At 36.1% G+C, this 17770-nt stretch overlaps 1 protein-coding gene across 1 annotated transcript in view; it reads right to left on the bottom strand.

Annotated features, from left to right (window-relative positions):
• Positions 1 to 9829: 9829 nt before the first annotated feature.
• The window catches only part of mRpL47 (mitochondrial ribosomal protein L47), a 36391-nt gene continuing 28450 nt past the window's right edge, over positions 9830 to 17770 (bottom strand). The window contains exons 5-6 of the mRNA XM_081737409.1: positions 13439 to 13598; positions 9830 to 10044 (exon numbers count right to left, since the gene is read on the bottom strand). Coding sequence (XP_081593535.1) covers positions 9900 to 10044; positions 13439 to 13598 — 305 coding nt within the window. The 3' untranslated portion in view covers positions 9830 to 9899. The remainder of the gene's footprint in view (positions 10045 to 13438; positions 13599 to 17770) is intronic.

Here is a 17770-nt window from a genome sequence, read left to right as displayed (position 1 = left end):
TGATACCGTAACGCATTTTGCCAAACTAACTCTTCATGACACTGGCTTACATTTTATTTGTGGTCATGGGGCATCTGGATTTTTATTCAACAGCGTCGTCCAACTTACACAAACTTGTTTCAGAGCATCTCACAGAACATGTTCACTTCCATTACAAGTTGCTTTACCAACAGGTTTTTTTGACACTGCACACCTCAACATGGTTCAAACTCCAATTTCCAGACCCTTTCCCACAAGAGTCTAAAGGATGTGATAGGAACCATTTGTACGAGTGTAATGATCATAATTTGTAACATATCTTAGCGAGTAGTGGAAAGTTTGCTTTCTCTTAATAACTAGCGAGCTAATCTTATGGTGTAAGGAACGTGAAGGTTCATCGACGAAGAAATAAAACCTTTACATTCGATGCTATCATCTGCTCAGACAATCCAACCTCTCGAAGACTTTCTATAAATCCTCCCAACCGTCTCCTTCGCCAAGGATTCACCACTGTAATTCCATGCACCGCGCATGAATTCTCAATCCTTGTGACGTCGCCCATTCATCTTCTACATTTTGTTTTATTATCGTGTAATGTTTAAAGACCTGTAGTAATTTGTGAAGTTCCACAGTGTAACCTAAATTCAATCGTTTGTCTCTTCTCGTATAAGATTGCAATGAACGAAGAACGATTCTAAATAAATTTCTGGCTACTCTTGAATTTATAACCTATTGATTTAAATTGAGACTTACTTTTTTGTGTATGGCGTAGAATTGACATTTTTAAATTTTTGCTTTGAACTGTAATGAACTTCTGTTTGCGAACAACATTTCATTTGGTTTTACTTTTAACAACTCAAAAATATGATTTCATAAAAAAAAAAAAAAAAAAAAAAATGCATGATAGCATGTAAATTAGTTATCTGAAAGCATCTGATGAAAATTAGTTATATCATTGATATGGACGCTTTATAGAGAGCCAACGTGCCCATTTACTTTCATTGGTGCTCTTATTCAGAGGTTTACTTTCATGAATATTTCAATAAAATTGTTCGTTCAGAAAATTCTTGTAATCAGATTTCTACGAACCCGGTTTCCTTAGTGAGAAGTCTCCAGCATTTGAAACACAAAAAATGAGAAAGATTTTTGTTATGTAATGAATCACTTTAGAGTAGAACAATTAATTGGTGTCTGAACTTCACGAACGCGTTAAAAGAAGCACATTTATATTGTGCTAGAGTCTTATATATGTCATATTGTTTTATTGGTGGATAGAAATCGAGTCTTTCTGCAACAAAGCAACGGAAAACCGCGTACCTCTCGAACGATCCAACAAACTCAGGAAACCTAATGGAATTCAACTGATGCTACACCCAGTATATAGTTCGGACCTGCATCCTTGAATTATGTTTCCGATCCATAGCTCAGTTTCTGTACTTGAAGAAGAAGAAGAAGAAGAAATAATGTAGATGTGGCTTGAGACGGTGCAACGTAGTGGATTCTGTTTTGAGTACTAGACAAGTTTCGTTGTGACCTGGCAACGGTGTATAGAACAAGTAACCGAAATAGTGAGAAAATTTTGACTCGTCATTATAAAAGTAAGCCTCATCACAATCTCAGTTCAAAAAACACCTTTCTATGAGTTTCAATTATTCTGTTTGACAAGCCTAGCACGGATGCTCGTTCCATAATTAAGGAAATCAGTCAATATTCAGGGTATAGTGTAAGCTTATTAGGGTACTAAAGTTTTTTACTCAGCGAACCTCTTCTTGCTTTTCTATTATATTGTTTGTCAATATTTAGTATCTCTTTCCAGTGCCAAGGATATATAAAACGAACTCACAGTTTAAGATGGAATCTAAACCAATGTGATATGAGTTCAATTCTTTTCCCAGGGAACTTAACTCTGGTTCAGTGCACAAATAAGCGCGAAGGCTGCTGAATGAATTAGAAACTTTTGGAACAACATAAAAATAACACCATCTTCGTTGTATTTTAAAGCCTCTAAATGTGATTAAAAAAAAAAGTTATTCAATCTATGCTACCACGTAAATGGTGATTTCCACTAAAATACGGACTTATTAGCAATATTGACCCCATACACAGATGAAATTATTGGAGATTATCAGTGCGGGGTTAGACGAAATCGATCAACTATCGACCAAACATTTACCATTCAACAAATACTCGAAAAGAAGTGGAGGGGGGCGCAGTGGCTCAGTGGTAGAGCGTTCACCTCTGGTGCTCCCAGCCCCCGCCAAGTGAACTTTGTGGTGGACAAACACCGTGCTCGTGGGTTTTCTCGGGGTTCTCCCGTTTCCTCCCACTTTCTTCATTCCACCATTTGACTCATCTATCATCATCACAGGTCTCCTTTAGCCTAACCGGCATAACCGTGGGACGTAAAACTCAAAGATTTCATTTCATTTCGAAAAGAAGTGGGAATACAATACCCCGGTACATCAACTATTTATTGATTTTAGAAAGGATTACGACTCGGTTAGGAGAGAAACATTGTACAGTCAGCAGCAAAAAAACCTGCAACATGAGCATGTAACTTTATTGTGAAACTACGCCTAACAGCACAGGGAATCAACATAACGTCTAAGTAGCACGAATCACGCCAGGAGAAACCTCGGCGTCCTCCCCTGCACACTTATTTTGGAGCAAAAGACTTAGTCATTTCACAATAAACTTAACATTCTCATGTTGCAGGTTTTTTTTTTTTTTTGCTGCGGACTGTACAACACTCGTACAAAATTTGGAATACCGAAAAGGCTAGTTAGATTAATTAAGATATGTTTAAATGAATCCCAAAGGAAAGTCCTGGTAGGAAAATTTTTGTCCACGAGTTTTCACGTCGAGAATGGCCTGAAACAAGGAGATGCGTTGTCGCCATTATTATTAAACTTTGTCCTGGAATACGCTATAAGGAAAATCAAACACAGCAGCCAGTGCCTAGAGTTAAACGGCGTTCACCAGGTTATGGCGTATGCTGATGATGTAAATTTAATAGCAGGCTTTCCAATGCTAATGAATATATATAGGAAATCACGATGAAAAAATATAGGTTTCGTGAAGCTGTTAACAAGGAATATCCCAATTATCCAATACGTAGAAAGAAAACAAAATCACATGGAAATTACACCATTTGTTATAAGAACACACATTCTACTCTAAATATAACCTAAATGGATAATTATCTCGTTGCAAAATTTTATACGAGTTTCTTAGTATTTTCGTACGTAGCTCACCAGTAATAAGCAACGACCATAAGGAAAGTGTAAAAAGGATCTGCATTAGAAAATCAGTGTTCATATTTTATATATGGCATCAGAGAATCAGTGTTTATGTTACGAGCCGACAAAGTTAACCATACTCGGAACATGACACAGAAGGAAATGCCTTTCTAAATCCAATACTGACTCGACAAGAGCATAGTCCTCTCGTTGAACCGCAGACAATCTGAACCACTAAAATAGATCCACACATATTACTATTATTATTATTATTAAGCAATTATATGCAACTAAAGTTTTTTTTTAACGGAAACTGTTCCTTCCTAAATAAATTGCCATAAAATGTTCACACCTAATATCTGAAAACTTACTTCAACTTCTGAATCTTGCTCACAACTTTCCAAACCGGCGATCCTTTTAGGAGAGGAATTCGCTAACTACTCCGTCAATATCAGGCGACTTCCTTCGCTTTCAATGGTCAGGATTAGCAAAGAGTTCAACCTCATCAGTGACATTGTGCTCGAATATACATTTTGATGATTTATAGTTTACTAAATAATTGCTCAGGTGTAGCCGTCGTCACAGGTACAGAGAGATATAGTTACAAAAGAGTATATAAATCTGGAAAACTACTAGCAATGACAGAGTTATCTATGATTAAAAATTTGGCTAATTAATTGATTTCACAGTTGAAATTTCATTTTATTATTATTATTACTGTTCGGAAAATTACAAGTCGTTGCCACAAAAGAGGTGTTAAATCTTATGAATTGAGCTAATAGACTGTGTGAATTCAACTCATAATTTATTTTTCATCTAAAGTAAAGAGTACTCTTGAATGTAGCAGTGAGAATCTTTCTGTTGCATCATCCATGCTTTCATAGTGCGACTTCACTTGCTGAATAATTGCGTCCATACATTTAAAAACAAAAACGAAATTTCTCCTCTGGATATTCCAAATGTTCATCAACTGCCAACTCATTGAAAAATCTTTCTTACATGGCGCTGGCGAAGAACTTTGAAAGCTGAGAGGATTTGCCAGTGTAGTCAATTCTGTTAAAATGCACTCAAAATTTTGTCTTAATGCCACTATGTTATTTTAAGCTTGCTTCATTAATGAGGACGATGTTGCTAAATCCACTGATGGGTCCTGTAAATATTTCAAATGGGTCTTATGCAGAGTCGTTCTGACGTGTGATTAGTGCCATACCAAAGAGTTCGACTAACATATGTTTCCTGCAGTAGCCAGGCCTTTAGTATGATGCTAATCATACTTCAAAGATCGAGGACCATCTTGAAGGACAAAGTTGCTTTAGCGTTCGATCTAGGACACAATTAAGTTCCAGCCATCGCGGTAGACTTTCAATGAAACACACATATTATATATATATATATATACTGTATATATATTATATATATATATATACTCATAAATACTGTCACAAGTTTGAATGTGAATAACACAGAGTATTAACACCAAGGCAATTTATTTTAGTCATGTTTTACATTGATATGTTGTACACCTGACGCACGAATCATTTTTCGAAATGTCCCCCCTTGGCCTTGATGCACGAACAAAGTCTGTCCGGCCACTGGTCAATGGCATCACGCACCACATCCATGGGGAAATTGTTCACTGCTTGGGTCAAGTATTGTTTCAGACTGTCGACAGATGGATGCCCTTTATGGCAGACCTTTGATTGAAGGACTGCCCGAAGTTTGTAGTCCAACGGGTTAAGGTCCGGGCTGCTAGAAGGCCAATCAGCGGCAGAAATGAAGGCCGGGACGTTCCGTGTCAGCCAGTCCTGGCTTGTTTCCGCTTTGTGGCCTGGAGCGGAATCCTGCTGAAAGGTCCACCTTTCTCCTGGGAAGATTGTAGCAGACAGTAGTTTCACTATAGGTGTTAGCACTGTGTCCTGGTACACCTTGGCAGATGTTTTAACGCCTTGTTCGCAACAATGCAGCTGGATTGTGCCTGAGTAGCTCACTCCCCACCAAACCATCACTGAGGCAGGATGATGTGCCCTCTGAACCCTTGGAGCTGCCACAGCAGCTGCAGCAGATGGCGTGGCATACACACGGTCATTTTGGGCGTTGTAGGCCTGCTCAATTGTGAACACCTTTTCGTCAGTGAACAGAATCTTTCTGTGCAGATTGTGGGCGTAACGCCGCAACAGTCTCTTTGATTTAAGGATCTGCGACATTAATGTTTGGGTCAGAAAGTGACCAGTCCGCCTCTTATACGCCCGTAGATGTAGGTCACTCCTGAGCACACGAGACATGGAATTTCTGGTGATGTTCATCTCAGCAGCCATCACACTTTGTGTTCGAACAGGATTTCTTTGAATTCTTGTTGCGACTGCTTTCTGGACCTGCGGGGGTTCTTACCGTTCGTGGTTTGCCACTCCTTGCGCGATCAGCTGCCGTTCCAGTCTCGGTGTATCGCTGTATGGCGCAATACACGAATCTCTTGCTGATTTGTAGGGGTATCAGGAGGTTGAAAATCTCACGTGCTGTCTTCCCGACCTTGTGTAGTGCAATTACTGCTGCACGATTTTCGTAATCGCCCCACTCCATGAGAACTCAGTACAATATCAACGTATGCACCTTCCGCTTTATACACAGATGGCAGCACTGTGCCACTCCGGATGCCTACAGCGCCACTCCAAACTTTATGACAGTATTTATGATATAACTATTATATATATTAGGTATGCTGCACAGTTGCATAAAAGCTGCAGATTTCTGAGATATCAGTAACCTAATCGCCCAACACCAAATTCAAATTGTGTACCGCGCAATGTACAAAAAACAGCAGTACGCACTTTCTTTTTGATTAACACTAGAAGATCACGATATTTCTCACTTACATTCGCACCCTCATCGTCCCGCGTACTTGTTTATCTCTAGTTCGTAGCGTTCCAGAATATTCACAATTTCACCTTCGAAAACTTTCCAGATCACAAAAACCAGCAAAAGATTCACGCATACTTATTGACTTTCATTGCTCTATTTTAACAACGAATAACCAGGGTTGTAAACGCTCACTTTTGAAAGCTCAACTCAAACTAACACTTTTGATTAACACTAGAAGATCACGATATTTCTCACTTACATTCGCACCCTCATCGTCCCGCGTACTTGTTTATCTCTAGTTCGTAGCGTTCCAGAATATTCACAATTTCACCTTCGAAAACTTTCCAGATCACAAAAACCAGCAAAAGATTCACGCATACTTATTGACTTTCATTGCTCTATTTTAACAACGAATAACCAGGGTTGTAAACGCTCACTTTTGAAAGCTCAACTCAAACTCAGGGTGTAAAAAGTGAGTAAACTCACGCTCAAACTCAAATTCCTTCTTTATATATATATATATATATATATATATATATATATATATATTTTAAATATATATATAGAGAGAGAGATACGTTCAACTTTATACTTAACATAAGGTAAACAAACATGCTCTTAATTTGATAACTAAAAATATTTACAATGGTGCAGATTCAGATCGGTCCGAATTACAATTGGAAATATTAGGGTAAAATATATTGCTTTACAAAGAAAGAATACTGCCCAAGGAGCTCATTTATACAAGGAGAGCTTCTTCGTGGCTAAGCAGTTAGCGTGAGACCGGGGTTCGATTCCTAGCGGGAGCTCATGTGCTTTGGATTCCACGTTAATCAGCAGATCCACGTCTCATATAGCCTCGCTGCTGTATCAGGACGTTAAACTCAAAATCAACTTAACTCATTTATAGAAGCAGCAAATCTGTAATTACAGTAATAAGGTATCTCCATATGTGCCTCCATAAGAGAAGTACTCCACACATCTTATGTATCCCGATACCTAATAAGCAATTGTTTCAAATATTGTAAAGCTGTGTGCCTTCGACACCTTTACATTATGCCTTGATTGCCTTTGCTTCCTCAGCCCTTTCACATCCCTGTTGCGTTATGAAACAAACATCTTTGCCCAACATGATTGGTGAAATGGTAGTCTGCCAACAGAATAAATGTATTTAAGGCATCATAAGGTTTGTTTCGCCAAAAATAAACACTATTTTGCACCTATAATTTGTATGCTGGGCACTTCCTAATCTAAACGAAAAGGTTAAATCCGACTGTATTATGCAAGGTTTCAAGTGCTATAATGAATGCTTTAAAAATGGACCAATCTATATGAAGTTGCTTGGCACCAATGAGGATTGCTTCATCATGTTTAATTTTTCAAGATTTTTTTTTTTTTTTTTTTTTTGGTATACTATTAACATATACTTCGGTAGCATAAAAATGTGTTTTAAAAGTTTTACTCCAAGCCAGTTTATGATTGGTGGTCATTTTTGATTGAGCATTGCGTGCCAATAAGTAACTGCAGACGTTAGGCCCAGACTGCAAACTTGTACAGTAAGGAACACTTCTGGATGGTACACTTTTGCCGTAAATTTCCATATGGGTGTACCATCCAGAAGTGTCCCTTACTGTACATTTTTGGATTAGGCTACTGTAAAACATTGTAAAACCATTTTCTTCAGCACTTTCTCTTCTTTAATTTTCTCTCTTAGCATGAAAAACACTAAATGAACCCTAATACGTGAAAATTACTTGCCAAGTTTAATATCGAAATTTAACAAATTTTCCTTTTTAGAGAAGAGGTTTTTGATGGGGTGAAATATTAAAGTTGATTTTTTTTTATTATAATATCAAATGATCTTATAGTTACTATAACTGAAGTACGCTAATACAATTTTTCCTACAATTTTTATATTTTTTTAAATATTTGAAATTTTTTAAGTAGAAATTTTAACTGCGATATTTGACTGAACAAAGTTGTGAAGTTCTAAAACTTGCATGAGAAACATATTTGTTACTCTCAATCATTTGTTTCTGAACTAAATACTTCACAAACTTGAATCATATAACTCAATTTTAATCTTGAATGACTTACACTTTAGAATAAGCCTACAACATTCAAATAAAAACAAGTTAATTTTGAAAATTAAATAAAATTGATCACCAATAACGAACAAAAACAAAACAAAGTATTAAAATAAGTAAGAAATGAATGTAGAGCATTGGAAAACATGAAATTTATTGTTATAATTGAATTAAGAATAAATGCAGAAACAGAACCATGTCACTGCATGCTCATTATTTATTTTCGCAAGTGGCATCCAATATAGACATAGAAAAAAATTCAAACATCAATCACAAAACAGATTTTCGACTAGAAACATTTTTTTCTTCTTGTCATAGGAAGAAACTCTGCGATGGAGTAGGAAACACAAGTACTAGTAAGATCAGTTTGCAAAAACGGAAGATCAAATCCTCAGTACAGAGAGAAAATGTTCGATTTCTGCAAATAAAATATTAAATGTATTACCTATTTTCTTGTCCCAAAAGAACAAATTGTTACTCATATCGACTTTAAAACCTTGTTGCGATAATACAACTTGTTAGTTAAAAAAAAAAAAATTCATAACGTAATGATATGATTATACAATGAATTTCACAAATTGATTGTTAGAATTTCAGGATCCTTATCCAGTACGTATTTCAGGAACATAAAATGACAGTCTCATATAGGAAACTTACCCGGTACTTAGAGAACTTCCAGACGGTGATTCTTGTTGGTCGTGTCAACTGATTAGAACCGTGAGTCGACTGCACAAAGCAGTAGATCGTCAGTGGTAAGGTGTACGTTTAACTCGTCTGTAACGGCACAAAACTTTTCCAAGGGTTTGCTTCCTTCTTTTCCTGATTGGCTTACTGTGCACAATGCCCCTGTTTGTAATCTTAACGAAAAGTCATTCCCGATTGTATTTTCAAAGGTACCACCTCATGATTGTATGGGTATCCCAGCCTGTTTGCTGGATGTATACACAGTTTCTGACGTTAGACACACCTTAGTCCATCCCTGCGTTGTGTTGTTGAAGTAAGTTTCCCTTCCAGTCGTCAGTGAACATTTCATTTAGACCAATATAAATATGACTTGGCAATAAACAAATGAACGGATACTTGTTTAAGATTCACGTTGATGATGGAGATCAGGACATTTTAGATTTTCCCCAGATTGACTTCCAATACACAAAAAGTGAAAAATGACGCGAGGAATGGAATATGGACCTTTTCTACTAGGCCCAACACCTGAAATCGTCACTGGAGGGGATTAACTTACGCTTTCCATTTAAAGAAAGGTGTTACTTTCTACTTCATTATTGATATGTCTGGAACCGGATGTAAACAATGAAATATTTTTAAGACAGCACAGAAGCATGCAAATCGAGGACTGAAATAAGGTATTGACAATTTTCGAATAAAAATTACGTCGGGGCGCAAATATTTTATAAATTCCGTATGTCGCTTGAATGAGAGTCAGTTTAAAATTAAATGTATAAATTTGTTTTGAAATTAGCAATTTGCGTGATATCATCAGATTTTACATTCATTCACAGCGTAGCATCAGAACATATCAGAACATTCTATTAACAAAAAAGTGTGAGGTCGCAGAAAATTACGTAATAGCTAAATTTTACGAAAGTCACTAAGTTTAAGTTAATTTCAGAAAATAATCTCTTATAACTTAGTTAAGATATACAAACAGAATAATATTACAATCTTTATTTACAAAACCATTGACAGACGTAATAAAATATTGCTAATAACGAAGAATACACTAAGAATTGAACTCATGATTTCCCCGAGCTTTCTTCTTCTCTTTGAGTTTTTCTATATCAACGTCTGGGTACTGTTGCTGCAACGCCTCTAGGTCCATGTTGGGAAACCTCTTTAAAAGCTGCATCACATGGTTTTTGTCTCTCCTGCAATCCAACACAAAATACATTAATTACTCAATCATTCTTCATATCAGTAGAAGAAACGCCAAAGATATCCATGAATGGCTTTCTAAAACAGACTTATGTTGTTATGGAAAAAGAAACCTAAAACCTGAATATTGGTTACTTCTTTTAACATTTGTATATAGCTTTATCAGTTCACACAGTGTTATAAGTAAACAACGAGACTGATCTTATGAGAACAAGGTTTAAAAAAATGAAATCAAATCTTTCAATTTAACGTCTCACGATTATGTCCTTTAGGCTAAGGGAGACGGATGATTAAGGCAAGTGAATGATGATGGAAGAATTGGTGGAATGAAAATGTAAGAGGAAACGGAAGAAAACCCATGTACACGATATTGCTCACCACAAACTTACTTGGCCGGGGCAAGACCAAGGTTAAAACACTATGCATGAAGCAACGCATTCCTCTACAATTCTCTACATCCAACTTTTCTCTACGATCTTGTAACACTAAGATTCGTTACATTTAACAGGAAATACGACAGCACTTTATGAAGTTATACACATTAGACGCATTTATTATGGAAAAAGTAAAATATTTAATTATTTTTAAAACAAGAAAAAGTGTTAATGAGACAGTGGAATTGGACTGATGAGCAGGAGCGAGAATAATCCTCCACCTTTTATCCATCATTTTCATCAGTTCTTGCATTAAAACATTCTATATTATACCAGAAGGTATTATAAAGTTTTAATTATCGCTTCGAAGTTATTAACATATGATGTTGAAATTTTATCAATGTTATGTCTGGTTCTTATGTGCACGGTGTTAAGGAAATTATCTTCTAATGATTATTATTTTTTTCATGGGGTGTGTCAAAAGTGACCAAAGTGCAAGATGGATAAGAAGCAAACAGAGCGTGACCTTTCCGAACAGATGTTCACATTGGTAGAAGAGGATTTTTTCGAACGTCTAGTAACCATGGATGAAACGTGGGGAGACCAAAACTATGAGCATGCAGTGGAAGCATGCCGATTCCCCTCTTCCAAAAGGCAAAGGTGCAAAAGTCTGGGGGAAAGTCATGCTGTTCGTTTTTTGGATTCTCGTAGGGTAATCCTCACAGATTACCTTGCAAAAAGACCAATCGTTGCTGGAAAGTACTACAGCAATCTCCTGGAAAAAGTGCAAGTTGCTCTGAAAACGAGACGTTCGCATGATCTCGAAAGACGTTCTTCTCATAACTGACAATGCACCAGCTCAGTCATGTCAAGTTGCTGTCGACAAAGCAAGCGTGTGTGGCTTCCAGGTATTGCAGCATCCGCCTTATTCTCCCGACCTCGCACCCAGTAACTTTTCTTGTTTCGGAAAATGAAGAATCCGTTGCGTGGTTGCCATTTTGACAACACAGATGACGTCATTCATGAGGTGGAAGAGTGGTTTAAAGCACAAGGTGCAGAATTCTACAATGACGGTATTCGTAAAGTGAAGGAACACAGGAAGAAATGTGTAAGTCTAGGTGGTGACTACATAGAGAGAGATGAACAACTACAAATCACAACAATCTATGTATCCTTACTTTTTTACTATAATAGTTAGAACTTTACAATACCCCTTCGTAAAACAATTATTTATAACAAAACTCAGCGATATAGGTGACCTGAACCTAGGTCTGCGTCTTTAAGAAAGAAAATGGAAAACCAATTGATGAGACAAGTGTATGAAGATAAATAATTATTTATCTCGTGTTTACATATTCAGGAAGTATACACGATAGATGTTAGAGGAAGAACAATTTGGATTCCGGAAAGGAAAAGGCAAGAGAAATGCTATTGGGTTCTGATATATTTCTCAGAACGAGTTCTTGACGAAAAGCAAGAGTTGTGTTTGTGCTTCATCGACTGGCCAAAAGCTTTCGACCAAACTTCTGAAAATACTTACAGAAATCGGGGTCAACTGAAGAGACTGACGGCTCATTCGTAACCTGTACATAGGAAAACGAATGAAATTGCGCTTGAATGAAGGAAAAAAACAACAGTGAGGAGATTGGAAGAGGAGTCAGATTCAACTTCTACAGTGAATGTTTAATGAAGGAAGCCTTAATGAGAACTGGATACTTCAAGTCCGGAGGGCAGATAATACGATTATTATAACTGGATAACTATACGATTATCAGGAGATGACTGATAGAATAGTTGACAGTGGGAAACTATATGGAATGGAAAAAGCGAAAATCATGAGAATATCCTCTTGAAACACGCCCTTACGGGTCAGAGTAAAACAAAGAGAACTTGAAGAGGTAGATCATTTCAAGTATCTGGGAAGTATTTTGACGAGAGACGCTTACTGCACCAAACAAATCAGGTCAAGAATTGCTATAGGCAAAGAAGCATTCAATAAGAAAAGATCACTCTTAACTAGCAGGCTTAATATAGGTCTAAGGAAGAAGTTGGTCAATGTTGTATATGGAATATTAGACTGTATAGCTCAGAGACTTAGGAGAGATATTTAGAAAGCTTCGAAATGTGGTGTTGGAGGAAGATGGACAAGATAAAATGGAGACAGAGTAACAAACCAATACGTTTTAAAACGGATAGGAGAGAAGGGGACGCTTTTAGCTAATATCCTTCGTAGGAAGACCAATACAACTGATGGGAAGAATACAACTAATCGATGGTTTTGAAAAATAGAAGAAAATATTGGGAGTTAAAAGAGGAACGTGAACATCGAGAAATGTGGAAGAAACATTTCCAGGCCCAAAACTAAGAAAATCACATTAGTCTCACAATTTGCCAAAAGGTAGAATACTTTACAATAATAATGACCAATTGGAGACAAATAAGTTTAGTTCCACTTTAAACAGAGGGATGGATCATCATCTTGGATGCTGAAGGCATATCGGAAAAGATTTGGCTTTATGAAAACCCAATATTGAAACGGGTTCATTGAGGGTTAAGGGAGTAGACGGAATCTATCTCGCTATGTGTTACGGGCTTTCGACAGGGTCATAAGGACAGAAATGGAGAATATTGGAATACTCAATCCATATCGCTCTTTCTAAGACTTCCCCTACTTAAGCACAAATACTCTGGAACTTATAAAACATGAGAGGATAGATACAAAGCTGGTTATTAGTTTAATAATAATCTTGACTGGATTGGTTTGTCAAAGGAACAACGGAGTTAGCTAATGCAACTGAAACAACCATTACGCCGCCAGACGAAAGGACGAACAAAATTACATTAACCAATTTTAAGATTCAAAAATAGCTTCTTTTATTAGTTTTTAGAAACTTACCTGATCTTTGGCTGAAAAAGAAATAAATACATCAACGTTTACACAAAATTATTCTTTGTAATTATAATTTCCCTAAATGCATCTACTATGTTCAGTAGCAGAAAAAGATTTCCTTACGTTCTGGCTCTCTTCTTCTCCAGGAACTTCTGTTCTCGGAAATACTTGAGGAACGTTTCAACTTCCCGACCTCCGGATCCAAATTTATGACTTTCGTTCCACTTCTTGTTCATAAATTTCGGGATGTAATGTTCATGCATGCGGTGGTAGCGCCTCAAACCTAAATAAAATTAAAACATTACAAATCGAACAGTACGTCGATAATCGAATTTTATCAAAACGTAGTCAAAACAATTACCTTACAAATTAATTAAGCTAATAAAATTCACACGCTTTTAGGTTCACTAAATAATTATAACTTAATGTGCAATGGTGGGAGAATAATTTTGTTCGAGTTAACTACAGGTTTTTCAGCAATATTTTTTGACTCAGGCACGAAAGCGGTTCGTGGAAGCCATCCCCTCAGTGTGTACTGTTTTTCTTTTGCGCGACTGTCCCACTCACACAGGTAGCAGCAATACCTATATTAAAATTCAGTTTAGAAACAGAACGAAAATAATGACAGTTAGCAGGATTGCCAATATGTCAGGTAGAAAATGACCATTCTAGTGTGTATGTGAGCATGTTTAAATCTTCAGAGCAGGAAGCACAAACTAGTCGTATGCAAAAATAAAATGAGGGGGAAGGCAAAGATTTCATATGCATTTTTTTTTTTTTTTTTTTTTTTTTTTTTTTTTTTTTTTTTACAGTGTTAAGATTTCACATTAGTTCCACAGAACATCTACTAATTTCTTCTTTATTCAATTTCTTTTAAATGTGTCAAATTATGCGTAAATACTTGAAAGAAGAATAAACAGGACCACAAATAATAATAATAAAACAACTGCAACTGTATTTTTGTTTTTATCAAGTATTAGGTAACTAGTGCCACTTTCAGCTTTGAACGATATCAGTGGTTACAAGAAATAAACATTACTTTATGTTGGGGGATCATGCTTTGTCCAAATTTCTACAACTTATTTAAGATTATTCCTTATATTTTATTTACGTAGAAGCGGATCTGCAGTTTTCTCAACCCGTCATGACATTTGCCAAAATGCCGTGCGATTCCGAAGGAACTTGATTCATATACATCTACTATAGAAACAGAGATAATCTCTGCACTACTTTGATATTCAATTCTTAGACAATATACCAGTTCTTACGTCGAAGGGCATCCTTCAAGATGTAGCTGAAAAATAACTATTGCATAGAAGGGCTGGTCATGTGTGCACTCGACCTTTTATTTTGTCCCAGATTAAATGGAATCGGTTTTAATTACGACCGATTCTCTTAGCCCTGAGATAGCACATCAAGATAAGTTTCCTTTCTCCTAAATATATCACCTGGACGTGTGAATTGCAGCTGAAAAAATACACTCACAAACAGCCGTGGGAGTTAATCTTATGGATATTATTATTATTATTATTATTATTATTATTATTATTATTATTATTATTATAGAGCTTCTACGGCATTGGTTGCAGTGCAATTTAACAAATGTATAGTAAAGAATATGGGAACGTTTCCGGTGCCCATGGACTTCATATAATACCACAGTCGCAAATCTGTTTTCAACATTGAGGGGACGGGCAAGAGCGTTCGCATAATCTAATTTTTTTAAGCGGTGGTCAAAATATTTATGAAGTTAAAAAACTATTTTGAAAAAATCGGGTAAGAGGGCTGTCTTCAGCATTTGTAATTTATATTCAGAAATATATGGGATAAGAGAAAGTACTGACATAATTACAAATGTCATTATCATTATTTATAAGATTGATTAAATTCTATGGTTGTTTGTGCATGTATTTCATTCAGTCGCAATTTACACTTCAAGTTGATCTATTTGGGATCGACGGTACTTTGCAGCTACCTCGTATCTCAAAAACAAAACACAACTTTACGGTAGAACAAAAAGTTTGAAAAAGTTTGAGATTAGTTAAAAGTCGTTGATTTTTAACTAATCTCTAACTTTTTCAAACTTTTTGTTCTTTCGTAAAGTTGTGTTTTGTTTTTGAGATACGAGGTAGCTGCAAAGTACCATCGATATGCTTGTTTCACTGTTGTCAATGGTCGGCTTCTAGAACCACAAATAACATTTGCAAAAATGTAACAAAAGTTATTAAGTTTGTTACTGCAGCTGTGGGGCATTTTTCTGAAAGCGTATATGCGTAAAATAACACAAGTCTTCAATTTCAACGCTTCATTGCCAACTGCCACGACACTCGTTCCAGTAACAAGTAAACTAACGCAGCACAAGAACGCGCCGCCGTTATCAACAATTACAATCGCATCTGGTTTCTACATTCGACAATGCTGACGTGACTGGATGGTGCGTACATGAGTCGCGGTGTAAAGCAGTGTTGCCAAATTGTACTGTAATCATCCACCTCATTCCCTCCCGGCAGAGGAACAGTTGTCACAATGCCTTTGCATGTTTCATAAGTGTGACTGTGAAACGTAGACATCTTATTTACTCGTAACCCTGACCTAAATCATTTTAACCGTGATCTTCGTGTTCAGCGTATCGAAATCTATAAAGCACGATTACTGCCGTTTTTGTAAAAAATAAAAAGTGAAAATTTGTAGACCAATGTAATTCATCACTATTTTACATTTTAGAACCCAATATTTTTTTTTTATACTATTTTGCTTGTCTTTTTTTTTTTTTTTTTTTTTTTTGTATCGTTGTTCCTATGCCTTATTTATATTAAGAACTACACTATACTATTCCTATTAAGATAGTGGCGGAGAGCCTTATGAAAAAGTATACATGTTGCTTTTGAACAGTTGTTAGTGTGATAGCCTGTTTAAACGGTAGTTTTAGTTAGAGATATACTTGTAGTTACAACTGTGATGAATCTTTTTAAGATGAATTACTATTACAAGAAAACAGAAAGCTGATATTTACGACAGGTAAATACTGTAAGAATCAAGGAAATATTATTATAACGAAGAGTAAAAGTTGAGAAATGTTGTCAGGTTTAATATACGACTGCATATTAAGATCCTTCTTACTATAATATTGTCTTTATCGAATTACACCCTTTGAGGGCGAGACCGATTCATTACAACCTTATTTCAATCCCTTCGAACACATGTTCTTGAAGAAAGAAAACTATCTATTCATTTAACTCTTATTGGTTCGGAGCTTTTAAGTAGATTTATAATATCTGTTGGACGCAGCAAACTGTAAGCAAATCTTATAAACAAATTATGGCTGAGATAAAAAATTAATACATGTCTAAAGTCACTGAAAGACATCATTTGACCTAACGAAACAATCTGACCAGTGCATCGATCATTTTGTGCTTGATCTAAAGAAACCTTTTGTCTCGATGCAAAACTTAGGGAACAGTTAATTTTGAGGTAGCTGAAGAGTCAATTCGCAGAAAACTACACAACAGAACAAACTTAACATTTCAGGAGGTTATAAATATTGCACCGTCGATGGAAAGTACAAACGTCAATTAAAGCTATAAAATATCTTCATTCTGTATAATCATCTTGAAAATGATTTAGCAAATACGCGTCACAGTCATTCACAGGATTTAGTATTTCTTGACAGAATCCAACTAATCGTTGCGTTAATTAATTTACAATTAATTAATACATAAAGGATAATTCTGTTGCGTGTGTGGAAAAGCGTTCTGTGCTGTGGTAGGAAAAAAAAACTTGGCATAAGTATCTGTCAATACCAATCTTTTGGACGAAACAAGAAGCTCTAGTGGAAACCAACACTTTGGATAATGCAATTGTAGATAACTTGAAGACTGAAGAACTATAATTATAATCGCTGTGTAATTAATTAGAATTGGACACTATTTCGCAGAACGACCGGGTTCAATTTCTTCCATGGATCTAATAATGTCGGAAAATCTCCAAGGCTTCTCGTGATACAGGCCGTTAGGAAGGCCCCTAGAAATGAAGGAAACATCCGAAGATTCACTGGTATTAGAAAATCCTATGACTTCATGCTGGAAACATTGCTCTTTCCAAGCATCAAATAAATAAAATGTGGACCAGTTAACATTGCATCGAACTTTGAAACTAGCCGTCACTAAGTACTTCAAAAAACGTAATGTAATATCACGACAGAAAATAAATAAGCTTGAGCTGTATAATAAAGAAAGAAAAAAAAAATATTCATCACTGACGACAGAGATCGTACTTTGGCACTATTGATTGAGAAACAATTGAAGAAGCAGCTGAGTTAGAGTAGAGTCACCCTCAGTGTTCGGAAGACAAGAGATGTTTTAAGTTGTTTTGAAGAAATAAAAACAAAGTTATAAATGATGTAGTTGTTTGAAGGTAGAGAAAGTTTCTGTTTTATTTCGTGAACAAGGGAAAGTG

This window comes from Thermobia domestica, chromosome 13 (genome assembly GCF_964235325.1).
Source record: "Thermobia domestica chromosome 13, izTheDome1.hap1.1, whole genome shotgun sequence".
NCBI classification, from domain to species: domain Eukaryota; kingdom Metazoa; phylum Arthropoda; class Insecta; order Zygentoma; family Lepismatidae; genus Thermobia; species Thermobia domestica.
Note: the sequence above shows the minus strand (reverse complement) of the source record. Positions and strands in the feature narration are given on the sequence as shown.